General features: G+C 48.6%; 2 protein-coding genes across 3 annotated transcripts; both read right to left on the bottom strand.

Annotated features, from left to right (window-relative positions):
* Positions 1-237: 237 nt before the first annotated feature.
* Positions 238-10,408, bottom strand: FOXR1 (forkhead box R1). The gene is made up of 6 exons (XM_008021127.3): positions 10,190-10,408; positions 2,713-2,787; positions 2,362-2,609; positions 1,898-2,124; positions 796-1,034; positions 238-317 (listed from the first exon to the last, which is right to left on the bottom strand). The coding sequence occupies exons 1-6, from the start codon at positions 10,248-10,250 to the stop codon at positions 289-291; spliced, it is 879 nt and encodes a 292-aa protein (XP_008019318.1). The 5' UTR covers positions 10,251-10,408; the 3' UTR covers positions 238-288.
* A 13,359-nt stretch (positions 10,409-23,767) lies between these two features.
* UPK2 (uroplakin 2) lies at positions 23,768-26,026 on the bottom strand. Of its 2 annotated transcripts, none has more exons than XM_008021625.3 (5): positions 25,898-26,026; positions 25,306-25,437; positions 24,995-25,133; positions 24,670-24,740; positions 23,768-24,231 (listed from the first exon to the last, which is right to left on the bottom strand). In XM_008021625.3, exons 1-5 carry the CDS (start codon positions 25,971-25,973, stop codon positions 24,095-24,097), a joined length of 555 nt encoding a protein of 184 aa, XP_008019816.2. In that variant the 5' UTR covers positions 25,974-26,026; the 3' UTR covers positions 23,768-24,094. The 2 variants fall into 2 exon arrangements, with proteins under 2 accessions (XP_008019816.2, XP_072870734.1); XM_073014633.1 differs by having other exon boundaries at positions 23,848-24,227; positions 24,666-24,740; positions 25,898-25,973.
* Between the last annotated feature and the right edge of the window lie 320 nt (positions 26,027-26,346).

Below are 26,346 nucleotides of genomic sequence, written 5' to 3'. Positions count from 1 at the left end.
TTATCTTCATAATTCAGGAAAATGGAAATTGCTCCAAGATGCTTTAGAAGGCTGTGCATTTTCCTCCTTTGAGGAAAGAAAATTACGGACTCCTTTTGCTGCACAGCAGGCACCTGCCCCATTGCCTCAGGAGCATCTGTAAGCTGAAGGCGTCCCATCTCCAACGTTGGAGTTGATCTCCACCTCCACCCTTAACCCCATCCTTAGAGATCCCACCTCCATAGACACACACAGAAGGCTACTGAGGGTAAATTTAATAAAGCATTAGCTGGCTCCTGCTTCTTGGGGTTAAAGATCAAAGAGGAAGGGCATCACATCTGTAAGAAAAAGAGAGAGTTCAGGAGTTTATGCTTCACAATTGCTGTTTCCTAGGCCTGGGATGCTCTCTCATAGCAAGTGATCTGCTTCCTTCACTCAAGGCTCAAATGCTGCCTCTTCTCTGAAGCCTCCCTGCACTGCACCAGGGAAAGTACAAGTACTCTTTGCACATAACCTCTATTAGTGTGCTTCTCATGTTGTGTGCTCACTATTGCCTAGGCTGCTGGGCTTGGTAAGGCCAGCTGCCCCTTAGTGTTTGCCCATGGATTCCTGGCACATCACATCCCACATTGGTGGGGGAGGTCTCACCTCAGGCAGGCATCACCTGAAGGTCTCAGATCACTGCTAATCCCTGTTTCCTATAGAAGATGTCCCCCCGCCCCCCCACCACGGTGTGACCCAGGCTTCCACACTCAGTCTTGGGTCAGGATCCTCAGGTCTCCTCCCCTTGGGCCCACGCACGACAAGTCTTCACACCTGGCTGGCTCATGCACTGCTGGATACTTTCCAGCCGAGTGGAAGCCAAGGCGCGGGCCTCCTCCGCAAAGCGGCGGTGTCCCTCCTCGGTCAACTTCCAGAGGCAAGATCGAGGCCGTGTGCTGGCCCCGCCCTGCATGCTGACAGGCACTTTCTCAAAGCTGTCTCGAAAACAGAGATTGTGACGGACAGTATTCTTCCAGCCTTCCGGGGCTGTCCGGAAAAAGGGGAAGTGTTTTCTGTGGACAGGGAGGAGAGGTAAGGAAAGGGATGTTATGTCTCGGGAATGCCCTTCTCTGGAGCATGTTCTACCCAGGGGCTTCAGCCCCTCTACAGGGGGATAGTAGCAAGTTGGCCTGGAGTTGCTCTTTGCTGACTGAGCACGTGGCAAAGCGTCCACATGGTGTGTGGCTCACCTGAACCCTCCCTCCCTCTGAGGGCCCAGGGCTTGGACCACAGCATGAACAAAGCAGAATGAGGCCAAGTATCTCCCATAAGAGGAATCTTGATTGAGGACGGAAACCACTTGAAAATGCCTATTCTGAGACATTAGGCACTTTTCCTAACACTGGGAAAGGGCCCAACAAACTCCCTTCCTCACACTCATGTGAGCAGGACTTTCTGAGCTAAATGGAAAACCCTTCTCAACTGGGTTGCCTGCACCCCTGGGGGTGCAGGGAGCTGTGCCAGGCAGTCCAGTCCTAGCAGAAGCAGGTGGGAGCTGTTGGGGAACCTGACTTTAGACTGGCTCATCTTCAGAGGATGGTGGAAAACTGTTACCTGACCCAAGTGAATTTATGTTTTAAAGGAGAACTATACCCAAAGAGCACTGAAAACTAGTTAAAAAAAAAAATAAAAAAAGAACTAAAGTCATAAAAAGGTTGGAGGGTTCTTTAGATGTGAAAAGGGGTGGGAATGGATATGTTCCTGTACACATGTGGGCACAAATGCGCCTGGGAAAAGGGAACTGGGAACATACTCGTCCTCTCAGACCCAGATAGGGAAACCAGGTCAGCAACCCAGGGCCTGGGATGGATTGGAAGGCTTCAGCCCAGGGCCCTGGCCCCCACTTCCCCCTCCTCACAGGGCCCCCGGCACATACCGAGTGAAACTGTAGATCTGTTGCACGTTGAGGCCACAGGGGGGACTGTTTCTTAATGCCAGGGCAATTAGGTGGAAGTAATTGAGAGGGGGCCGGGACCAGAGCCTCCCCGCCTGGCTGCTGGCTTGCCGAAGCCTCCGACTCTGGAGGGGGGCCCTTTTGTGAGGGGATGGGAGAGCCACAGAGGAGCTGTCTTCCTGGTCCTCAGCCTCCTCCTCTTCTGTGAGCTAGAGGAGCACAGAGTAGGAACTGGTCCTGACTCCTCAGCCTCTACTCCAGGGTGCAGTGGCAGGAAGGGGGGGTGGTCTAAGGCCACCATCTGGGCTTCTCCCCAACCCAAGCATGTAGGTAATTTCTGAACCCATTCACCTTTTGCTATAGCTAAGAGAGCGGAACTGTGATGGCTCTTCCCCATGCCCCTCGCCTACTGCCCAAGTCCGGCTCCCACCCCCAGAGATCCATACCTCCCAGGTGCTGGGGGAAAAGGCAAAGCGCTTCCGAGGGGGAGACCACTTGCTGGAGGACTGGGACAGTGATTCCACCCCTGTGGCTTCTGAGCAGCTGGCATCTTCCTCCTTCTGTGGTGGCTGAGACAAGGGGAGTGTGCTTGTCAGATCCTCCCTCTTCCTAGGTCCTGGGACCTCCAGCTTTCCAGGGGGATACACGATGTTGGGGTTTACCCACATCCAGAGGTTGGGTTCATAATCTGGACCTGTGCAGAACAAAAGTAGATTGTGTGCCGCAGCCCACTGGCTTTGGGTGCCCCTGGTCTCCAGCCCAGGTCACAGAAACAGGTCAGAGAACTCAATACTTACCATCCTTATCAGGGTTGGGTTTTTTCTCTAGGGGTAATTTTGGTGGCTTAACAATTCGCAGTTTATACCTGGCAACTGGCAAAAAGAAAGAGAGAGTCAAAACATCCTAGGATATCCCTTTGTGACCCTAGGATCCTAGGCGTTAAGGTTTCTCTGGGACAAGGTATTGTGGGCCTTGCCTGGGGAGTTAACATCACATTGTACTTCTACTGGTTTTCCCTTTACCTCTCTGACCTTCTCATTCCCCTCTGCATTCTTTTCTTCTCACTCTACATATACTGTCCCTGAATGATCTCCTGCATGCCCGTGGCTTCAGTTAACATCTATAAAAAAAAATGTAGAACTCTCAAATCTTCACCTCTAGCCTAGCATTCTGTGCTAGCCCTTAAGGAGAACTACTTACTGGATATCTTTATTTGGGTAGCCCACAGGCACTTCAGACGGCTTCTAAAACTGAATTCCATCTTGTTGCTCTTCCTCCTGTATTCTTGTTTTTTTCTGAGACAGGGTCTTGCTGTGTTGCACAGGCTGGAGTGTAGTGGTGTGCTCAAGAGGTTCTCCCACCTCAGCCTCCCAAGTAGCTGGAACTACAGGTGCATGCCACTATGCCCCATTAATTTTTGCAATTTTTTTTTTTTTTTCCAGATGGAGTCTTGCTCTGTCACCCAGGCTGGAGTGTAGTGGCGTGATCTTGGCTCACTGCAACCTCCGCCTCCCGGATTCAAGTGATTCTCCTGCCTCAGCCTCCCGAGTAGCTGAGATTACAGGTGCCTGCCACCACGCCCAGGTAATTTTTGTATTTTTAGTAGAGCTTTCACCATATTGGCCACGCTGGTGTCTAACTCCTGGCCTCATGATCCATCAGCCTCAGCCTCCCAAAGTGCTGGGATTACAGGTATGAGCCACCGCGCCCGGCCTAATTTTTGTATTTTTTGTATAGATGAGGGTCTCACTATGTTGTTGCCTGGGCTGGTCTTGAACCCCTGGGCTCAAGCAATCCTCCTGTTCAGGCTCCCAAAATGTTGGGATTACAGGCGTGAACCACCATGCCTAGCCTTCCTGTATTCTTTGTCTCAGCAAGTGGCACCACCATTAACTGGTTGTTCAGGACAAAAACTATTTTTGCCCCCTCACTGTCCCTATGAGTGTCATTATATTACAGATGAATCTAGGCTTTTGTTTGGGAAATGACATACTTATCGGAGAGCTTAGAGAGGATGCCTATTAGGTTGCTAACATTCAACATAGTACTCGGAAAAAGTAGCAAAAGATATAAACATAGGGTTTTTTGGGTTTTTTTTGAGACGCGGTCTTGCTTGGTTGCCCATGCTGGAGTGCAGTGGTGTGACATTGGCTCACTGCAATCTCCACCTCCCAGCTCAAGCAATCCTCCCATCTCAGCTCTTAAATAAATAACTTAAAAGACTTGAACAAAGACTTATAATACATACTATTAAGATGCCAGTTACCGGGCCGGGCGCGGTGGCTCAAGCCTGTAATCCCAGCACTTTGGGAGGCCGAGGCGGGTGGATCACGAGGTCAGGAGATCGAGACCATCCTGGCTAACATGGTGAAACCCTGTCTCTACTAAAAATACAAAAAACTAGCCGGGCGAGGTGGCGGGCGCCTGTAGTCCCAGCTACTCGGAGGCTGAGGCAGGAGAATGGCGTAAACCCGGGAGGCGGAGCTTGCAGTGAGCCGAGATCGCGCCACTGCACTCCAGCCTGGGTGACACAGCCAGACTCTGTCTCAAAAAAAAAAAAAAAAAAAAAAAAAAGATGCCAGTTACCCTAAAATGAATCTATAAGTTTTATGCACATATTATAGTACAAAAATTAAAGTTTGGCCAGGTGCGGTGGCTGATACCTGTAATCCCAGCACTTTGGGAGGCCAAGGCAGGTGGATTACTTGAGGGGTCAGGAGTTCGAGATCAGCCTGGCCAACATGGCGAAACCCTATCTCTACTAAAAGTACAAAAAATTAGCCGGGTGTGGTGCGCTTACCTGTAGTTCCAGCTACTTGGGAGGCTGAGGCAGGAGAATCACTTGAACCTGGGAGGCGGAGGTTGTAGTGAGCTGAGATCATGCCACTGTACTGCAGCCTAGGTGACAGAGCAAGACTCTGTCTTAAAAAAAGTTCAAACATAGTAAAAATCACCATAAGCAAAAAAAATATATAGACAGCAAACTTCAACCCAAATTTCTTTTTTTTTTTTTTTTGAGACAGAGTCTTGCTCTGTCACCCAGGCTGGAGTGCAGTGGCGCCATCTCAGCTCACTGAAAGCTCCACCTCCCGGGTTCACACCATTCTCCTGCCTCAGCCTCCCGAGTAGCTGGGACTACAGGCACCTGCCACCACGCCCAGCTAATTTTTTTTGTATTTTTGTAGAGACGGGGTTTCACCGTGTTAGCCAGGATGGTCTCAATCTCCTGACCTTGTGATCCGCCCGCCTTGGCCTCCCATAGTGCTGGGATTACAGGCATGAGCCACCGCGCCCGGCCTCAACCCAAATTTCTCAGTTCTCTAATATATACAGAGCTCCTACAAATCAATATGTAAAAGGTCAACACAAACTTACAAATGGGCAAATGATATGAATCAGCATTCACAAGGAGGGGATAACTGAATGGCTAACAAGATGATCAGTATTATTAATAAGAAAAACACTGTAAGATAATGAGATAATCAAATTGACTAGAGTTATAAAGATAATACCAAGTGTTGAGAAACATGCAAAGAAATAGAATCTCTTATTATACTGCAGTTCTGAGTATCAACTGGAGCAGCCCTTGTTAAGAGCAATGAGGCAGGACTACAATTTACCTTACTGTTTGCTCCTGGATGTATATTTTCAAGTTAATACAGGAACTTATATACTAATCAATCTCCACTGTTACTATCATCTACTGACCTCCTGTTTTAGCTCCTGACTTACTGTCACTCTCCAACACTACTCCTGCCTTAAATCTTGGTTGCTGGCCAGGTGTGGTGGCTCATGCCTATAATCCCAGCACTTTAAGAGGCTTAGGCAGGCGGATTGCTTGGGCCCAGGAGTTTGAAATCAGCCTGGGCAACATGGTGAAACCCCATCTCTACAAAAAATACAAAGATAATAGTCTAGCTGAGTGTGGTGGTGTGAGCCTGTAGTCCCAGCTACTCAGGAGGCTAAAGTGGGAGGATGGCTCGAGAGGGAAAGGGGAGGTCGCAGTGAGACAAGCTCACGCTACTGCACTCCAGCTTGGGCAACAAAGCCAGACCTTGTTTTGAAAACAAAAACATGATCTTTACTGTTTATTGAACTCTTCTCCAGCGAGTCTGACTTCTACTCTACTGTAGACACTTCCCTCAGTCATAACCTAAACTAACAACTGCAACCTCTCCGTAACCTCATTTATGCACCACATAAAAATGCACCACCTTGTGTCTTTCTGGCTAACTCCCTCAACCCCAACTATGATCCCACTGAGATCACCAGTCCACTGAATTATGGTTTTGGCTCACTCGTTTGGCAGAGGTGGATTTAGTCAGGGTTGTGGTTTGGCCAACAAAATGCTCCAAAGCCATAGACCATCCAGGGAACCTGCGTAATATTTGACCATGGGATTCAAGTTAGTTGAATAAGGGTAGACTCATCAAGTGACTGAAACAGTGAAAAGGTAGGATCAATGGACTGCTGATCTCATTGTGACCCAAGGATAGCACCTCTGGATGTCTGTGTCTCGCTTTGGCACAGATCCCCCATGCTTTTTAAAGGACACTGTTCCACAAATCTTCCCCTCTCTGTCCTGTGTCACTGATTTTTTGTCTTTGTTGGGTCATTCTCATCAGCATGCAAACATGCCGTTAATTCTCCCATTTTAGGGACCAGGTGCAGTGGCTTATGCTTGTAATCCCAGCCTGCTTTAAAAAGCTGAGGCAGGAGGATTACTTGAGCCCAGGAGTTCAAGCCTGCTCAAGGCTGCAGTGAGCTGTGCTGGTGCCACTGCACTCCAGCCTGGGCACCAGATAGAGACCCTGTCTCTAAAAAAAAAAGATAGAGAAGAAAAGAAAGAAAAATAAAAAAATATATACCATCTTATTTCCTGTTGAAGCATAACGCATTGCCTCTACTTCCCCTCCTTCCATTCTTAAACCCCCTTCAGTCAGGTTTTACATTCTACCACTTAGTAAAACCACTAGCCAGGGACCTCTGCTTAGTTAAGTCCAATCATCATTTACATTCCACTCATCCAACCACTCCCTCCTTGAAAGGCTTTTTCCACTTGGTTTCCAGGACACCACAGACCCCCTACTTTTGATTCTCAATGGTCTTTTTTGCTAGTTATCTCTCTTCTCTCCAATCTCTTTACAATGGACTGCCCCCAGGGCTCATTCTTGTTCCTCCTCTATTACTTCTTAAATTCCACCCATATACCAAAAGACCCAAAATTTACATCTGCAGTCCCCACCTCTCTCCAGAACTCCAGGCTCAGGTATCTAACCGCAGACTCAACACTTCTACTTGGACGTCTAAGGATCTCTCAGCTCAGCATATCCAGAACAGAATTCCTGATTTTCCTTCCTAAACCTGTATCCCACTTGCAGTACAAGGCAACTCCATCCTTCCACTAGGTCAAAACACTTTGAAAGGTTCATACTCAGTTGTCTGTCTTATACTCCATATCCAATCCATCAGCATAGCCAGCTGGTTCTCCCTGCTACTACCCTGGCCCAATCTACCATCATCTCTTGTCTGGATTACTACTGTAGCCTCCTAGTCTCTGTACATCCACAGTCTACCCTCAACACAACAGCCAGAGTGATCTTTTCAAATACAGATCATGCAGGACTAGCCACATAATTTGTAGGGTCCAGTAAAGAAAACATGAGGCTCCTCATTGAAAAATTATTAAAAATTTCAAGACAGTGATAGCAGTGTATTAAACCAAACACAGGCACCTAGGCAACTGCATGGGTCACACACTCATGAAGCAGACCCTGAGAGCAAGTCACTCCTCTGCTCAACTTGGGAAGTAGGAGGATTGCTTGAGTCCAGGAGTTCGAGACCAGCGTGGGCAACATAGGGAGATCCCCATCTCTGCAAATACTAAAAAAGTTAGCCAGTGTGGTGGCCCGTGCCTGTGGTTGCAGCTACTTTGGGGACTGAGGTGGGAGCATTGCTTGAGCCTGGAGGTAATTGTGCCACCGCACTCCAGCCTGAGCAAGAGCAAGAGCCCATCTCAAACAAAACCTTAAAACCAACCCTCATCTGACTCAAAGTCAACCCTAAAGTCCTTAGAGGACAGGCATTCCTGCTCTCAACCACACCCTTCGGAGCTCTTTATTTACTGTCATTCAGCCTTACTGACCTCCTTACCACTTTCCCTTCAAGTACCCTCTAGGCTCACTCCTCCCCTCCTATCAACTCTTTGCTCAAATATTATGTTCCTAATTGAGTTCAACCCCACAATCTTATTTAAAACTGTAGCTGCCGCCAGGCGTGGTGGCTCACACCTGTAATCTCAGCACTTTGAGAGGCCGAGGCAAGCAGATCACTTGAGGCCAGGAGTTTGAGACCAGCCTGGTCAAATGGTGAAACTCTGTCTCTACTAAAAATACAAAAATTAGGTGGGCATGGTGATGCATGCCTGTAATCCCAGCTACTGGTGAGGCTGAGGCACAAGAATTGCTTGAACCTGGGTGGCAGAGGGTACAGTGAGCTGAGATTGCGCTACTGTACTCCAGCCTGGGCGACAGAGTGAGACTCCATGTCAAAAAAAAAAAAAAAAAAAAAAAAAAAAAGGCCGGGTGCCGTGGCTCACACCTGTAATCCCAGCACTTTGGGAGGCTGAGACGGCGGATCACGGTCAGGAGTTCGAGACCAGCCTGGCCAACAGAGTGAAACCCCATCTCTACTAAAAATACAAAAATTAACCGGGCATGGGGGCACGTGCCTGTAGTCCCAGCTACTCAGGAGGCTGAGGCAGGAGAATTCCTTGAACCCAGGAGGCAGAGGTTGTGGTGAACCGAGACTGCACCACTGAACTCCAGCCTGGGCAACAGGGCCAGGCGCCATCTCAAAAAACAAAAATAAACAAACAAAAACAAACTGTAGCTGCTACCATACGCTTCCCCTATTCCTGAGTCTCCTCCTGTTCTTTCCCCATTGCAGATGATCACTTTATAGCATACTATATGGTCTACCCATTTATTATACTTATGTGGATTATCTATCTGCCCCCAGTAGAATGTAAGGTTCCTTGTCTGTTCTGTTCACTGTGTATCATGAGTTTCTAGAACAGTGCCAGGTCAGTTGGAGGAGCTCAATACATATTTCTTGAATGAAGAAACAAGTAAGAATGTTCATTAGCATTAATTATGGTGGCAAAGAGTTGGAAGCAATCTAGGTGTAAAGAAAATTAAAATGTAAAAGGTGGGACACCCAGCAGATAGAATAGTAACAACAATCAGAAATAATGAACCAGGCCTGAATTTAGCAACGCAAAACAACAGCTCTCAAAAACAATGAGTGGAGAAAACAGACGTTAAATGGATTAGGGTTGGTTATGGGAGTAGCGGAGGTAATGGAAGGAGGGGTGGAGACTTAAGGGGCAAAAGGAAGAGTTAAGGCCGGGGGCAGTGGCTCAGGCCTGTAATCCCAGCACTTTTGGAAGGCCGACAAGAGCAACATGGTGAAACTCCGCCTCTGCTAAAAATAAAAAAACTAACAGGGCGTGGTGGCGCACGCCTGCAATCCAGGCTACTCAGGAAGCTGAGGCGGGAGAATAGCTTGAATGCGGGAGGCGGAGGCTGCAGTGAGCTGACACTCTAGCCTGGGAGACAGAGCAAGACTCCGTCTCAACAACAATAAATTTGGAAAAAAAAAAAAAAGTTAATCCAAGGGCCTTGCAGGCAAAAAGGTACCATGAATGTGGGGAGTAATTACCTCAACTCTCCACACTTGAGGTCCAAAGAAGAAAAAGAAAACCTAAAAGATCGCAATGGTCAACCAAGCATTTGGCAAGTACGAAGCACTTCTAGGTGTCAGACAATATGTTAAGAGGTGAGAATACAGCCATGGATAAAACGATGAGGCCTGTTTTTTTAAGAGACGGAAAAGTAACTGAAATATACAGTATAGCAAATGGCGACCAGCGCCAAGAAGAAGACCCAGAAGAGGCCTTGGAATGTTCTGGGAGCCTGGCGGGTGACGTAGAGTGGAAAGCCTCCGTTTTTAGGTAAGATCAGCTGCCCTCGGGGAGCTTCCAATTGAGTCAGAGTCAGGCGCGAACCGCCCCCGCCCCACCACTCCCGAGTGGAGTTCGCGAGTCGGGGTGGAGTGGGGGCTGCGGAGCTAAGCCCGGGGGGCTCGGCCCCCGCAAGCCTCCCCTGGACGCGGGGGCGAAGGCTGGGGAGCCGCCCGGCCCCGGGGTCCCGCGAGCCCCTAGGCCACCCCGCTGCCACGCCCAGCCCCCACCTCACCCCACCCGCTACTCACGTTTCTGCTCGGCTAAGGAGAGGTGAGATGTGGTGAAGGCCAGAAAGAGCTCGTTCCCCATGTCCCAGTCCAGCAGTCCCGGGACCTGGCCATGGAGGCTGGCCCAGAAGTCGAGGTGTTGGAGCTTCACGTCCACCTTCGGGGCGGGCAGAGGCGCGGCGGCGCGGAGTGGGAGCGCGGCGGCTGAGGAGCGACCTTCACAGGCGCCTTCTCAAATGCGCCGGCTGCGATTGAGTTAGCTTGGCGGCAGCTCAGGTGTGGAGCGGTCCATTTGACGCCTTTAATCTCCTCAGGACCGCGCCGAGGAACGCTTAGGAAGACCCTCCTTGACCCTACCCTTACATGCTGGGGGTCGAGGACCTGGGGATCCGGAAGGGACCCCAAACCATCTTCCGCATCCTCGTTTGCCCAAGCCCCTTATTTCACTGAAGAGGCACCATGGTCACGTGATCGTATTTATTTATTTTTATAGTTTTGCTTTAACATTGATCCTTTCTACCATAATTGTAGTTACTTTCTAAAAGTTATGAAAGGTTTATGGCTTATCCACAATCACATCTGTAGTAGATGGTGGAGATGGAGTTAGATTGGATGGTGATTTGATGAAAACATTTTTTGTTTTTCGGCCGGACGCGGTGGTTCACGCCTGTAATCCCAGCCCTTTGGGAGGCCGAGGTGGGCGGATCACCTGAGGTCAGAAGTTTGAGACCAGCCTGGCCAATGGTGAGACCCCGTTTCTACTAAAAATACAAAAATTAGCCGTGCGTGGTGGCTCAAGCCTGTAACCCAGCTACCAGGGAGGCTGACGCAGGAGAATCGCTTGAACCCAGGAGGTGGAGGTTGCAGTGAGCCGAGATGGTGCCACTGCACTCCAGCCTGGGGGACGATAAAATTAAAATAAAAATTTTGTTTTTAATAATTTCAGATTTGCAGAAAAATCCCAAGAATGCTATAAAAAATTCCTGTATACGTTTTCACTCAGATTCACCAATTACACCAATTAACATTTTATCACATTTATATTTTTATTTCCATATATACTACATATATATTATGTTTTGCTTAACAATTTGAGAGTAATTTGCAGACATCGTGTCCCTTTACCTATAAATATTTCTGTTATTTCCTAAAAACAAGGATATTGTTTTATTTATCCAGAAAATCAGAAATCAGAAAATTTAAGATTGATTCAATGTTATATTTAATATATGGTTCTTATTCAAATTTTACCAATTGTCCCAACAATGTCATTTATATAAAATTTTTTTCTGGTCTAGGATCCCTTTCAACACTATGTAATACACTCAATATCCGTGTCTGTTTACTCTCCATTAATCTGGAACAATTTCTTTTTTTTTTTTTTAAGCCAAATTTAGCAATAGGGGCTTGTATACCAACTTTAGTGACACTAATGTTATTAATAATAAGTTCTGATAACCCACTACCACCAGACTGCCATCTTTACTCTTTTTTTTTTTTTGAAATGGGGTTTCACTTTGTCACCCAGGCTGGAGTGCAGTGGTGCAATCAGCTCACTGCAGCCTCGACTTCCCAGGCTCCAGCAATCCTCCCACCTCAGCCTCCCTGGTAGCTGGGACCACAGGTGTGCAACACCATGCCCAGCTAATTTCTGGTAGAGTCAGGGTTTGCCATGTTGCCCAGGCTGGGTCTCAAACTCCTGACCTCAAGTGATCCAACTGCCTCAGCCTCCCAAAGTGCTGTGATTACAGGCATGAGCCACTGCACCCGGCCTCTCTGTCTTTATAATCTTCCATAACATTGACATTTTTGAAGAGCACTGGCCATTTATTTTGTAGGATGGCCCTCTGTTGGATTTGGCTAATGTCTCCTCTTAATTAGAGTATGCATTTTTGGCAAGAATACCACAGAAGTGATGTCTTTTTTTTTTTTTTTTAACTTTTAGGTTCAAGTATACATGTGCAGGTTTGCTATATATGACTTATATCACAGGGGTTTGTTATACAGATTATTTCATCACCTAGGTACTAAAGCTAGTACCCAATAGTTATTTTTTTCTGCTCCTCTCCCTCCTCCCATCCTCCACCCTCAAGTAGGCCCCAGTGTCTGTGTGTTTCCCCTCTTTTGTGTTCATGAGTTCTTATCATTTAGCTTCCACTTACAAGTGAGAACATATGGCATTTGGTTTTCTGTTCTTGCATTAGTTTGCTAAGGATAATGGCCTCCAGCTTCATCCAGGTTTCCACAGAAGACATGATGTCATTCTTTTTTATGGCTGCATAGTATTCCATGGTGTATATGTACCATTTCCTTCCTTCCCTCCCTCCCTCCCTTCCTCCCTTCCTTCCTTCCGTCCTTCCTTCCTTCCTTCCTTCCTTCCTTCCTTCCTTCCGTCCTTCCTTCCTTCCTTCCTTCTTTCCCTCCCTCCTTCCTTCCTTCTTTCTTTTCTCTTTTCTTTTCCTTTCTTTTCTTGTTTCACTCTTGTTGTCCAGGCTGGAGTGCAATGGCGTGATCTCTGCTCCCGGGTTCAAGCGATTCTCCTGCCTCCACCTCCCTAGTAGCTGGGATTACAGGTGGCCCCAACCATTCCCAGCTAATTTTGTATTTTTATTTTTTGTATTATAGTATTTTTAGTATATGGTTTCACCATGTTGGCCAGGCTGGTATCAAATTCCTGACCTCAAGTGATCTGCCCACCTTGGCCTTCCAAAGTGCTGGGATTACAGGTGTGAGCCACTGTGCCTGGCCATGCATATGTCTTTATGGTAGAATGATTTATATTCCTTTGGGTATATACCCAAAAATGGGATTACTGGGTTGAATGGTAATTCTGTTTTAAGTTCTTTGAGAAATCACCAAACTGCATTCCACAATGGCTGAACTAATTTACATTCCCACCAGCAGTGTATGTAAGGCTTTCCTTTTGTCCACAACTTTGCCAGCATGTGTTATTTTCTGACTTTTTAATAATAGCCATTCTCGCTGGGCACATTGGCTCATGCCTATAATCCCAACACTTTGGGAGGCCGAGGCAGGTGGATCACCTGAGGTCGGAAGTTCGAGACCAGCCTGGCCAACATGGTGAAACCCTGTCTCTACTAAAAATACAAAAATTAGCTGGGCGTGGTGGTGTGCATCTGTAATCCCAGCTAATCAAGAGACTGAGGCAGGAGAATCGCTTGAACCCGGGAGGCGGAGGTTGCAGTGAGCTGAGATCGTGCCACTGCACTCCAGCCTGGGTGACAGAGAAAGACTCCATCTCAAAAAAAAAAAAAAAAAAAAAAGTAGCCATTCTGACTGGTGTGAGATGGTATCTCATTGTGGTTTTGATCTGCGTTTTTCTAATGATTGCTGGTGATGAGCGTTTTTCATGTACGTGTATATCTTTGGAAAAGCATCTATTGGCTGGTCACAGTGGCTCGTGCCTGTAATCCCAGCACTTTGGGAGGCTGAGGTGGGTGGATCGCTTGAGCTCAGGAGTTCAAGACCAACCTGAGCAACATGGCAAAACCCCATCTCTACAAAAGCTACAAAAATTAGCTGGGCATGGTGGTGTGCACCTGTAGTCCCAGCTACTCAGGAGGCTGAGGTGGGAGGATTACTTGAGCCTGGGAGGCGGAGGCTGCAGTAAGCTGAGATTGCACCACTGCACTCCAGCCTGGGTGACAGAGTGAGACCCTCATCTAAGAAAAAAAAAAGAAAGAAAAGTGTTTTTGTCTTTTGTCCACTTTTTAATAGGCTTGTTTTTTTCCTTGTGAATTTGTTTAAAGTCCTTGTAGATTCTGGGTATCAGACCTGTGTCAGATGTGTATTTTCTCCCATTCTTTTTTTTTTTTTTTTGAGACGGAGTCTCGCTCTGTAGCCCAGGCTGGAGTGCGGTGGCCAGATCTCAGCTCACTGCAAGCTCCGCCTCCCGGGCTTACGCCATTCTCCAGCCTCAGCCTCCCAAGTAGCTGGGACTACAGGCGCCCGCCACCTTGCCCGGCTAGGTTTTTTTTGTATTTTTTAGTAGAGACGGGGTTTCACCGTATTATCCAGGATGGTCTCGATCTCTTGACCTCGTGATCCGCCCGTCTCGGCCTCCCAAAGTGCTGGGATTACAGGCTTGAGCCACCGAGCCTGGCCTCTCCCATTCTTTAGGTTGACTGTTTACTCTATTGATGGTTTATTTTGCTGTGCAGAAGCTCTTAAATTGAATTAGATCCCATTTGTCAAATTTTGCCTTTTTGCAATTGCTTTTGGTGTCTTTGTCATGAAATGTTTGCCCAAGGTGGTTTTGCCTAGGCTTTCTTCCAGGGTTTTTATAGTTTTGGGTTTTACATTTAAGTCTTTTTTTTTTTTTTTTAAGAGAGAGACAGGGTCTCACTATGTTACCAGGATGGTCTTCAATTACTGGGCTCAAGTGATCCTCCCACCTTGGCCTCCCAAAGTGCTGGGATTACAGGCATGAGGCACTGCGCCCGGCCTCTCTGATTTCTTTGAGCAGTGCTTTGTAATTCTCATTGTAAAGATCTTTCACCTCCCTGGTTAGCTGTATTCCTAGATATTTCATTCCTTTTGTGGCGATTATGAATGGGATTGCATTCCTGATTTGGCTCTTGGCTTGGCTCTTGTTGGTGTATAGGAATGCTAGTGATTTTTGTAAATTGATTTTGTATCCTGAAACTTTGCTGAAGTTGTTTACCAGCTGAGGGAGCTTTTGGGCCAAAGAAGTGATGTTTCTTTCTTAGTGCATGGCATCAAGAAGCAGATGGTGTCAGTTTGTCTCATTATTAGTGATGTTTAACTTCAATCACTTGATTTAGTGGTATCTATCAGATTTCTCTACTGTAAAGTTATCTTTTTTCCCTTTTGTAATTAGTAAGTAATTTGTGGGGAGATATTTTGAAATTATCTAAAATCCTATTCCTTATTAAACTTGGACTCACTAACATTCATTTATGATTCTTGACTGAATCATTAGTATGATGGTTGTAAAATGATAATTTTTCAAATCTATCATTCCTTCTCCATTTATTTAGCTAGCATTCTATTGCAAAGAAGAGCTTTTTTCTCCTCCCGTATTTGTTAGAATGTACTCGACAGGCACAGTGGGTCACTCCTGTAATCTTAGCATTTTGGGAGGCTGAGTTGGGAGGATTTCTTAAGCACATGAGTTTTAGACCAGCCTGGGCAACATAACAAGACCCCATCTTGACAAAAAATTTAGAAATTAGCTGGTCCTCAAGCCTGCAGTGGGCTGTTATCATGCCACTGCACTCCATACTGGGCAACAGAGCGAGACTCTGTGTCAAAAAGTAAAAAATAAGAATAGACTCAGTGGAATTTTTTTTTTTTTTTTTTTTTTTTTTTTGAGAAGGAGTTTTGCTTTTGTTGGCCAGGCTGGAGGGCAATGACGCAATCTCGGCTTACTGCAACCTCCACCTCCCAGGTTTAAGCAATTCTTCTGCCTCAGCCTCCCAAGTAGCTGGGATTACAGGCATATGCCACTACGCCTGGCTAATTTTTTTTTTTTCCATAGAGACGGGGTTTCACCATGTTGGTCAGGCTGGTCTCAAACTCCTGACCTCAAGTGATCCACCTGGCTCAGCCTCCCAAAGTGCTGGAATTACAGGCATGAGCCATTGCACTTGACCTGACTCAATGGATTCTTATTTTGTTGAGTAAATCGTAATTCATTACTGTTATTCTTTTAGTCCTAAAACTTGCCCAGGAGGTGAGGCATCCTCTGGTTCCTTGGTGTGGCATCCTGGGTTCCCTTAGCAGAGACCATCCACCCTGTACTGTGTTGCCTGTTGCCTGTGTGCTAGACCAGAAATTTTGCATAGTATTTTAGGATTTGGTACATGGGAGACCCTCAATCGATGGTGATTTAACTAAAGTGAAATCAGCAGTTTCCTCTCCCACTCCCCAGATGCTTGTGATTGGAAACAGCTTTTTTATTTTTTAAAATTTGTTTTATTTTGAGACAGTGATCTCCTTTCTTGCCTAGGCTGGTTTCAAACTCAAACTTGAGCCCAGCAGTTGGAGACCAGCCTGAGCAACATAGCAAGACCTCGTCTCTAATAATAATAATAAAAAAAAGTTTGGCTGGGCACAGTGACTCACACCTGTAATCCCAGCACTTTGGGAAGCGGAGATGGGCAGATCACTTGAGGCCAGGAGTTCAAGACCAGCCTGGCCAACATGGTGAAACTCCGTCTCTACTAAAAATATAAAAATTAGTTGACCAGGCACAGTGGCTCACACCTGTAATCCCAGCACTTTGGGAAGCCGAGGTGGGTGGATCACGAGGTCAGGAGTTCGAGACCAGCCTGGCAAAGATGGTGAAACCCCGTCTCTACTAAAAATACAAAAATTAGCCAGGCGCGGTGGCAGGCGCCTGTAATTCCAGCTACTTGGGAGGCTTGGGCAGGAGAATCGCTTGAACCCAGGAGGCGGAGGTTGCAGTGAGCTGAGATCGCACTACTGCACTCTAGCCTGGGCAACAGAGCAAGACTCCATCTCAAAAAAAATATATATATATATATTAGCTGGGTGTGGTGGCATGCATCTGTAGTCCGAACTACTTGGAAGGCTGATGCAGGAGAATCCTTTGAATTCAGGAGGTATAGGTTGCAATGAGCCGAGATCGCATCACTGCACTCCAGCCTGCACAACAGAGCGAGACTCTGTCTCAACAACAAAAAAGTTTGCTAGGAGTCTACCTTTAATTGCAATAACAATTTTTTTGTTGTTGTTTGAGGTAGAGTTCCACTCTGTCACGCAGGTTGGAATGCAGTAACGCAATCTTGGCTTACTGCAATCTCTACCTCCTGTATTCAAGCGATTCTCCTGCCTCAGCCTCCCAAGTAGCTGGGATCACAGGCACCCACCACCACAGCTGGCTAATTTGTGTGTGTGTGTGTGTGTATATATATGTATGTTATGTATGTATATATACACATATGCACACACACATAAATATACACACATAAATATACACACACACACGTATATATATATATATATATATATATTTTTTTTTGAGATGGAGTCTCTGTAGCCCAGGCTAGAGTGCAGTGGCGTGATCTCGGCTCACTGTAACCTCCGCCTCCTGGGTTTAAGTGATTCTTCTGCTTCAGACTCCCTAGTAGCTTGGATTACAGGTGCCCACCACTGCCATGCCTGGCTAATTTTTGTATTCTTATTTTTATTTTATTTTATTTATTTATTTTTTATTTTTTTAGATGGCGTTTCACTCTTGTTGCCCAGGCTGGAGTGCGGTGGCATGATCTCAGCTCACTGCAATCTCCGCCTCGTGGGTTCAAGCGATTCTCCTGCGTCAGTCTCCTGAGTAGCTGGGGTTGCAGGTGTCTGCTACCACACCCAGCTAATTTTTGTATTTTGGGTAGAGATGGGGTTTTACCACATTGGCCAGGCTGGTATTGAACTCCTGACCTCAGGTGATCTGCCTGCCTTGGCCTCCCAAAGTTCTGAGATTATAGGTTTGAGCCACCGTGCCCAGCCTATTTTTATTTATTTATTTATTTATTTATTTATTGTTATCGTTATTATTATTTTTGAGTTGCAGTCTCACTCTGTAGCCCAGGTTGGAGTGCAATGCCGCACTGTTCGGCTTACTGCAACCTCTGCCACCCGAGTTCAAGCGATTCTCCTGCCTCAGCCTCCCGAGTAGCTGGGATTACAGGTGCCCACCACCACTCCTGGCTAATTTTCCTATTTTTAGTAGAGACGGAGTTTCATCATGTTGGCCAGGCTGATCTTGAACTCATGACCTGAAGTTATCTGCCCGCCTCGAACTCCCAAAATGCTAGGATTACAGGTGTGAGCCACTGTACCTGGCTGGTACTATACTTTTTATTTTCCCTTCTGCCATCGAAGTTGTTGTATTTTTAGTAGAGACGGAGTTTTACCATGTTGGCCAGGCTGTCTTGAACTCCTTACCTCAGGTGATCCACCTGCTTCAGCCTCCCAAAGTGCTGGGATTACAGGTGTGAGCTACCACACCTGGCCAACAATAATAATTTTAATGATAATTTTTCTACCCTAATTATACAAATATATGTCTGGTATGGGACCATGGCTCAAGCCTGTAATCTCAGCACTTTGGGAGGCTAAGGTAAGAGGATCTCCAGAGCAAGACCTTGTGTCTACTGTTTTATTTTATTTTTTTTGAGACAGTCTTACTCTGTGACCCAGGCTACAGTGCAGTGGCATGATCATGGCTCACTGCAGCCTCAACCTCCAGGGCTCAAGCAATCTTCCCACCTCAGCCTCCTGAGTAGCTGGGACTACCTGAGCACCACCATGCCTGGCTAAATTTTGATTTATTTTTGTAAAGACGAGCTCTTACTATGCTGCCCAGGCTGCTCTCAAACTCCTGGACTCCTGCAGTCCTCCTACCTCTGCCTCCCAAAGTGCTGGGATTACAGGCATGAGCCACTGCACATGAACCCTGTCTCTAAAGAAAAAAAATAATGTGCACAGAACTTGAATTGACATTTATCCAAAGAAAATATACAAATAATCAATAAGCACATGAAGAGATGCGTACATCATTAGAGAAATGCAAATCAAAACCACAGTGAGATACAATTTCATACTTCATAGGAGGGCTTCATAAGATGGCTGTTAGAAAAAACAAACAGGCTAGGTACCGCGGCTCATACCTGTAATCCCAGCACTTTGGGAGGCCAACGCGGGTGGATCCCTTGAGGTTAGGAGTTCCAGACCAACCTGGCCAACATGGCAGAACACTGTCTCTGCTGAAAGTACAAAAATTATCCGGGAGTTTTGGTGGACACCTGTGATCCCAGCTGAGGCAGGAGAATCACTTGAACCGGAGAGGCAGAGGTTGCAGCGAGCTGAGGTCACGCCATTGCACTCCAGCCTGGGTGACAAGAGTGAAACTCCATCTCAAAAAAAAAAAAAAAGAAAGAAAAAAAATTTAAACACAAGCAAAAGAAAACGGTTTGGCAGTCCCTCAAAAAATTATGCATAGGATTACCATATGATTCAGCAATTCTGTTTCTGATTCTATACCTAAAAGAACTGAAAGCAGAGACTTCTATACCTAAGAGAACTGAAAGAAAGAAAGCAATATTCGCATACCCATGTTCACAGCAACATTATTCACAATGGCCAACAAAGAGTGGAAACAATGCAAGTGTTCATCAACAGATGAACAGATAAACCAAATATGGGATATCTATATGATGGAATATTATTCAGCCATAGAAAGGAATAATGATGCTAGGTGCAGTGGCTCACACCTCTAATCCCAGCACTTTGGGAGGCTGAGGTATACGGATCACTTGAGGCCAGGGGTTCAGACCAGCTTAGACAACATGGCGAAACCCCATCTCTACTAAAAATACAAAAATTAACTGGGCATGGTGGTGCACACCTGTAATCCCAGCTACTCTGGAATCTAAGCCTTTTTTTTTTTTGAGGCTCTGTCTAAAAAAAAAAAAAAAAAAATTCTGATACATGCTAAGAACATGGATGAACCTTGAAGACATTATCCTTAGTGAAATAAACCAGACACAACAGGATAAATTTTGTATAATTCCTCTTATATGAGGTACCTACAGTGACCTAAATTCATAGTAAAATGGTAGTTTCCAGGGGCTGAAGGAGTTAGTAGTGGAGAGTTATTGTTTAATGGGTACAGAGTTTCTATTTGAGATGATGAAAAATTGGGGAATGGACAGTGGTGATAGTTGTACAATGTCAGTATACTTAATGCCACTGAAATGTCCACTTAAAACCAGTTAAACTAGTAGTACTTTTTTTGTGTGTTTTTTTTTTGTTTTTTTTGAGACAGTCTTTCTCTGTTGCCCAGGCTGGAGTGCAGTGGCATAATCTCAGCTCAGTTCGCTGCAACCTCTGCCTCCCGGGCTTAAGCGATTCTCGTGCCTAAGCCTCCCAAGTAGCTGGAACTACAGGCACACACCACCATGCCCAGCTAACTTTTTGTATTTTAGTAGAGATGGAGTTTCACCATGTTGCCCACGGTGGTCTTGAACTCCTGAGGTCAGGCAATCTGCCCGCCTCCCAAAGTGCTAGGATTACAGCTGTGAGCCACTGCATCTGGGCAAAGTAGTATATTTTATGTTATGTATATTTTACCACAATTTTAAATAATGTGTAGGTGGGCATGGTTGCTCACATTTGTAATCCCAGTGATGGCATCATGCCAGCTGCAGCAGGGAACTGCAGCTGGGGCTGCACACTCCATGGAGCCAGTGGGAGCCCTGCCCCTTCTGAGTTGGGACAGGAGCTCCCCGAGCCACTGCAGCCATGCAAACATAGCTGCAGACCCAGGCTTCCTGCTCTATCTAGCAGGCAGAAGCCCTGCCCAGGAGGCTACAGCCGCCCAAACCGCAGCTGTGGATCCTTGCCTTCCTGTGCTCTTGGGGGAGCCCGGAACAGGCAGGATCTGCCCTCCCGGGTGCAGCTGCAGACCTGGGCCTCCTGCTCCAGGAAGCAGGCAGGAGCCAGGGACAAGCAGTAGTCCTGCCCCTTCTAAGTTGGCAGGGTGGGAGCTCCTGGGTGCAGCTGCAGCCACCCTCCCAGGCACAGGACCCTGGCGTCTCTGCACCTTCAGGGGCCCTAGGAAGCACCCCCCCACCCTGATCCCCCATCCCTGCAGGCTTATGGGTGTCTGCTCCCACCGCCTGGCCTCTCACTACTCCCAGCACCTGCTCCAATCTCAGAAAGGAGTGGAGTTGGGGCCAAGCCCAGGGGTCATGAATGGCAGTGGGAGGGGATGGGGCCCCCAGTAAGGCCCCACCCTCAGGCCAGGGAGGGCCTGAAGGCTGGGGGCTGGGTTGCCAGTCCCACTGACTGGAGTGGGGACTCATGGTGCCTCTTGTGGGCTTGCCCATGGCTTCCTATGGACCTTTCTCCTCTCTGATGTCCATAAAAGCTCTGGGCTCAGCCAGAGCAGGGCAGAGGATGGCCAGAGGATGAAGAGGGCAGAGAGACGATGGGACCTGATGACCAGTTGCGGAAAGGAGTACCCTTTCTTCCAATAGCAGGAGACCATGGGACAACCAGTTGCAGAGGGTGTACCCTCTCTGCTGAGAGCTGTGGAGATGACCGGCTGGCAGAGAGGAGTTACCTTCTCTTCTGAGAGCTTCAGAGACCTGCAGAGATGTTGGAATGACTTGCCTGCAGAGAGAGCCACCCTCTCCAGGGCCTTCTCTCTGCTAGGAGCTGAACAGCCCTCCAAACTGTTCTAACTCTAAATAAAACTCTTCCGCCTGATGCAGTGGTTCACACCTGAATCCCAGCACTTTGGGAGGCCAAGGTGGGTGGAGCACCTGAGGTCGGGAGTTCGAGACCGGCCTGACCAACATGGAGAGAGACCAGCCTGACCAACATGGAGAAACCCTGTCTACTAAAAATACAAAATTCACCGGGCTTGGTGGCACATGCCTGTAATCCCAGCTACTTAGGAGGCTGAGGCAGGAGAATCGCTTGAACCTGGGAGGCAGAGGTTGTGGTGAGCCAAGATGGCGACATTGCACTCCAGCCTGGGCAACAAGAGCAAAACTGTCTCAAACAAACAAACAAACAAAAAACCCTCTTCTTCATCCTTCACTTGTCTGCATACTTCATTCTTCCTGGATGCAGGACAAGAACTCAGGCAAAGACATCATGGCCACAGAAGTTTCCAACCAGTAAAGTTGACACCCCAGAGATCCTGTTATACCAGTACTTTGAGAGGCTGAGGCGAGAGTGTCACTTGAGCCCAGGAGTTTGAGACCAGCCAAGGCAACATAGTGAGATGCCATCTCTACAAAAAATTTTAAAAGTTAGCTGGGTATGGTGGTACACACCTGTATCTCTAGCTATGCAGAGACCTGAGGCAGGAGGAACGCTTGAGCCCAGGATTTTGAGGCTGCAGTGAGCTAAAATTGAGACGCTGCACTCCAACCTGGATGTCAGAGTGACAGAGCAACACAGGGTTTCACCTTGTTGCCTAGGCTGGTCTCCTGGTCTCAAGCAACCCTCCTGCCTCTGCCTCCCAAAGTACTAGGATTACAGGCATGAACCACCGTGCCCAGCTTGCTTTCTTTGCCTGCCTGCCTGCCTGCCTGCCTCCCCTCCCTCCTTCCCTCCTTCCTTTCTTTCTCTCTCTCTCTTTTCTTTCCTTTCTTTCCTCTCTCTCTCTCTCTCTCTCTCTCTCTCCCCCCCCCTCCCTTTCCTTCCTCTTTCATGCACTTTCCCAGCTCTGTCCTTCTCTTCAGAGACTGGTTCATTCATTTGTGCATTTGTTTGTTCAGTTATTCAGCAAGCATTTATTGAGTACCTACTGTGTCCCAGGCACTGTGGAGCAAGGTCCTTGGGAGCAAAGCAACTGCTTACAGTCTGATGGGAGAGACAACCAAATAATCACACAAACACATGGTTATAAACCATAGTAATGCTGTGAAAGACAGAGAATGGAACCCAACCAAATAGCAGAAAATGTCAGAAAAGGCTTCCCTAGAGAATGAACAGTAAGCTAACTATGCAAACTGGAATGGAGGTGTGGCCGTGGGGGGGGGTAGTGTCAAGATCAGTGTGGGCATATGGAATAGTTGTGTAAAGGCCCTGAGGCAAGAGGGAGCCTGGGAAATTGGAGGGAACCTGTTAGCTGAGGAACAGTTGGATCAGGCCTGGCCTTGAAGGTCTTTACCCTAAGTACAATGCAAAGATCATTGATCCTTAAAAAGAATACATTATATACTGCAGAGGACAAAAGTGAAGGAAGGTGGCCACTCCTGCCCTTTTCCCTCAGTACTAGGCTGTTCCACTCTTGGCCCACTCCAACCAGGGTTCCTCTGCTTCCCCTCCAACCAGGGTTCCTTTTAGCCTGTTCTTCCCTCCCCATGACCCGATGTTCTTAGGTCTCAGCCTGGTGGCGTCGTCTTTGTCTTTTTATTTTTTGAGACAGGGTCTCACTCTGTCACCCTGGCTGGAGTGCAGTGGTGTGATCTTGGCTCACTGCAACCTCTGTCTCCCAGGTTCAAGTGATTCTCATGCCTCAGCTACTGGGATGAGAGCTGGGATGTGCACCTGCCAGAATACCTGGCTTTTTTTTTTTTTTCTTTTTTTTTTTTTTTTTGATATTGAGTAGAGACAGGGTTTCATCATGTTGGCCAGGCTGGTCTCAAACTCCTGACTTCAAGTCATCCAACCGCCTTGGCCTCCCAAAGTGGTGGCATTACAGACGAGACACTGCACCTGGCCTGTCTTTTCCCAGACAGATCCTCTCCTCTTTTCCCCAGCACTTCCCTTGCTTGTCCTGCCCCCTGCCCCCACCCCCAGGCCTCCAGGCCTCAACATATGGCACCAGTCCCAGCTTCTGCCCTGACCCACACCCCTGGTTGGGTGGCCCACTGTGTGCTGTGGATGGTGTGGCCCACTGTGTGCTGTGGATGGACAGCCCTGGTGTGTCTCTGAGAACTCTGACTCCTGGGTTCTTATCTCATCTGACCCCTGCCTGCCTCACGGGAAAAGCAACTCCAGGCTGTGGGACAGGGAGGACACCGGGAGCACCTGCAGGTTTGAGCCAAGGTAAAGCCCACTAAAGGGAAACACACGTGGCAGATGCAGCCTCAGCCTTTATTATAGGGACTTAGTTCACTGAAGGATGGGGGAATTATTAATGGGGGTGTTTTCAGTGGTAAAATGGGAGGAAAGTCAACTCTGACAGGAGTGGGGTGAAAGGAATAACAGAGTGTTGGAAGGTGAGGCACTGGGGGCAAGGAGAGGGACAGAGGGAGGAGAGGGTTCTGGGGAAGAGGAGGGCAGGAGGAGGAGGCAAGGGCACCAAGGGAGCCACAGGCCTGGGGCCTAGGAGCAGGTGGGCTAGGGAGCTGGATGGTGCCCTGGGCTTCCTGGAGAAGCTGCTGCTCCGGGCAGACCTCCTCACTTGTGGGCACCCAGTGCCAGGGCAATGATGAAGCCTAGCACCAGCAGGAACATGGTGACGGAGAGCAGCACTGTGATGACCACCATGCCCCCTGTGTGGGCCATGCCCAGCCCAATGGATTCCATGTTGCTTCCTGTCAAAAGAGGGAGAGGGGAGGCCACTGTGGGTGGGAGAGGCCCCTAGCCTGCCTGAGTCTCACAGCCTCGCACTCATCCAGCCAACAGACTGCCCAACCAACCAGCCAGCCAGACAGCCAACCAACCAACCAGCCAACCAATCAACCAACCAACCAACCAGCTGATGGATCCAAACACCCATCACATAGACATTTATGAAGCATCTCCTACGTCAGCCGCTGAGGAAGGGTTAAGAACACAGTCCCTGCCCACAAGGAACTTTTAGCTGAGTGTGCAGTAGCCATGCCGAAGGCTCTGTGCTAGGATAGAGGTAAGCAGGGGCCCTCAGGGCGCACGGGGAGGCACAGGCAACCCAGACTGGGGATGAGGCAGAAATGGCCAGGGAAGCTTTTGTGGCTGCTGAGATGGGAAAGGAAGGTAGGAGTGTTACTTACGAGGGAGTGTGGACATTGGGATCTCTCTGCTAGACTCAGTGGCTGTTCCCTTCTTCACTAGGTAGGAAATGCTTTTGTGGTGGGTTTGGGAGAGAGTGGAGAACCCTCAGTGAGTATCTGGGACTTACAGGAAGAGGGACTCCAGCCTGGGCCATCTGCCCTCACAGCTGTGTCTCCCCAGTTTGCATTCCTCCACTAGAGGCCCAGCTTTCACCCCCTTTTGCTGTGCCCTCACTGTTTCCCCATGCCCACCAGATCTCCCCCACACTAGCTTCTCTTCCTGCACCCCCTTCCCTAGGCGCCCCAGGCTGGACCCGGTACCTACTAGTATTTTGTTCCTGGCACGAGGTTTGTCACCTGGTATGCACTGAGCCGAGTGACTGTGAAGCCAGCACCACTGTCCACCACACTCACCAGTTCCCTGCGCCCACGGCATGGAGGCACCACAAAACTGGACTTTACCACTGGGCAGAAGTGGGGGGAGGAGAAGGCTGGGTCAAGGCTCTGGAGGCCCCAAGGAGAAGGGGCAGCTTTTAGAGTGTGGGTGCCCCAGGAGAGGGGTGGACAGGAAGGCATGAATGGGGAAAGGGGCACAGGGGATGTCGCAGGAAGGGGTGGCAGGAAGGGGTAGCAGACCTTTGCTGTCATTGGCTCTCCGGACCGTCAGTGTGGCATTGCCTCCTGTGAGGTGACAGGGGGGCAAGGCAACCAGCAGGCTCTCCGTTAGCGCCGGGGACAGCAGACCAGAGAGGCTTGAGATATTGAAGTCTGATGGGAGGCAGGAGGGAGCTCCAATGGGGATTGGCCCCCTCCTGGCCAGCAGATCTGGCCCTGTCCCATTGGAGTCATCTCCCTTTCCACTCTGTGAACCCTGGGCAGAACAGCCAGGCCTGTGCCGGTATGACCACCAGGTGGCAGGCTTGGGCTGCAGAAGCTGCACCCTCCACCAAGTGGTCCCCAGAGCCAGATCCTGGATGCCAGGAGCTGGGCAGCGCCCAACCTCACCCCTACCTGCAGCCTTGGGGGATCCTTGCCCACACGTCTCTGCCTCCTAGGTCTGGAGGAGGATCAAGAGTGTACCCTGAGCCCAGTGTCTGATACCCAGTCACTGCCATCACCAGCTCTGACTCCCAACTCTCCAGACCTCTCTTTGAGAGCCCTGGAAGGTACAGTGTTCCCTGTCCAGGCCCCCAGCCCCCTTCCCACCCCTGCCAGAGATGGAAGAGACCTGCAGTCCCTGGGGACAGCACAGCCAGCAGAATCAGGATCAAGGGCAAGGTCTGGATGGGCAGCAGGGGTGCCATGCTGGGCTGGGAGGTAGAACAGGTGCTGGCAGGCTGGGGTTCCTGAGGCAAGTGAGGCCCTGCCCCTGGGATGGCTGATTTTGTCCTGGGGGTGGGAGGGGCTGGAGGGGAATCCAGTCCAACCTGCCCCTTGGGCCCTATGGCCTCAAAGGGGTAGGGGGAGCAGACAGGTTTTTCAGGATGGGGAGCTGGCCCTCAGGCCAGGAAGGGGGACGCCCTGGCTGGATCCTGGTGGCGTAGCCAGCTGCCGAGAGCTGGGTAACTAAGGTGGGGAAAGAAATCACCCCTTCTTCTGGGACTCCCGTGCGTAAGGCAGTGTTCCTGTGTGCACGGGCATCTGGAGCCTGTCCTGTCCCTGGGGGACTGCTCCCCC

This window comes from Chlorocebus sabaeus, chromosome 1 (genome assembly GCF_047675955.1).
Source record: "Chlorocebus sabaeus isolate Y175 chromosome 1, mChlSab1.0.hap1, whole genome shotgun sequence".
NCBI classification, from domain to species: domain Eukaryota; kingdom Metazoa; phylum Chordata; class Mammalia; order Primates; family Cercopithecidae; genus Chlorocebus; species Chlorocebus sabaeus.
The sequence above is the reverse complement of the archived record's forward strand: the minus strand, read 5'-3'. Positions and strand labels throughout refer to the sequence as shown.

Excerpts from the sequence above, each read along its gene's own strand:
- UPK2 (XM_008021625.3), bottom strand. The coding sequence starts at position 25,973 with ATGGCACCCCTGCTGCCCATCCAGACCTTGCCCTTGATCCTGATTCTG. Across the intron at positions 25,134-25,305 it reads GAGAGCCAATGACAGCAAAG|TGGTAAAGTCCAGTTTTGTG; the intron begins GTCTGCTACCCC and ends ACTTCTGCCCAG. Across the intron at positions 24,741-24,994 it reads GTGCCAGGAACAAAATACTA|CATTTCCTACCTAGTGAAGA; the intron begins GTAGGTACCGGG and ends CCACCACAAAAG.
- FOXR1 (XM_008021127.3), bottom strand. The coding sequence starts at position 10,250 with ATGGGGAACGAGCTCTTTCTGGCCTTCACCACATCTCACCTCTCCTTA. Across the intron at positions 2,788-10,189 it reads CTCCTTAGCCGAGCAGAAAC|TTGCCAGGTATAAACTGCGA; the intron begins GTGAGTAGCGGG and ends TCTTTTTGCCAG. Across the intron at positions 318-795 it reads GCAGTGCATGAGCCAGCCAG|ATGTGATGCCCTTCCTCTTT; the intron begins GTGTGAAGACTT and ends TTTTTCTTACAG.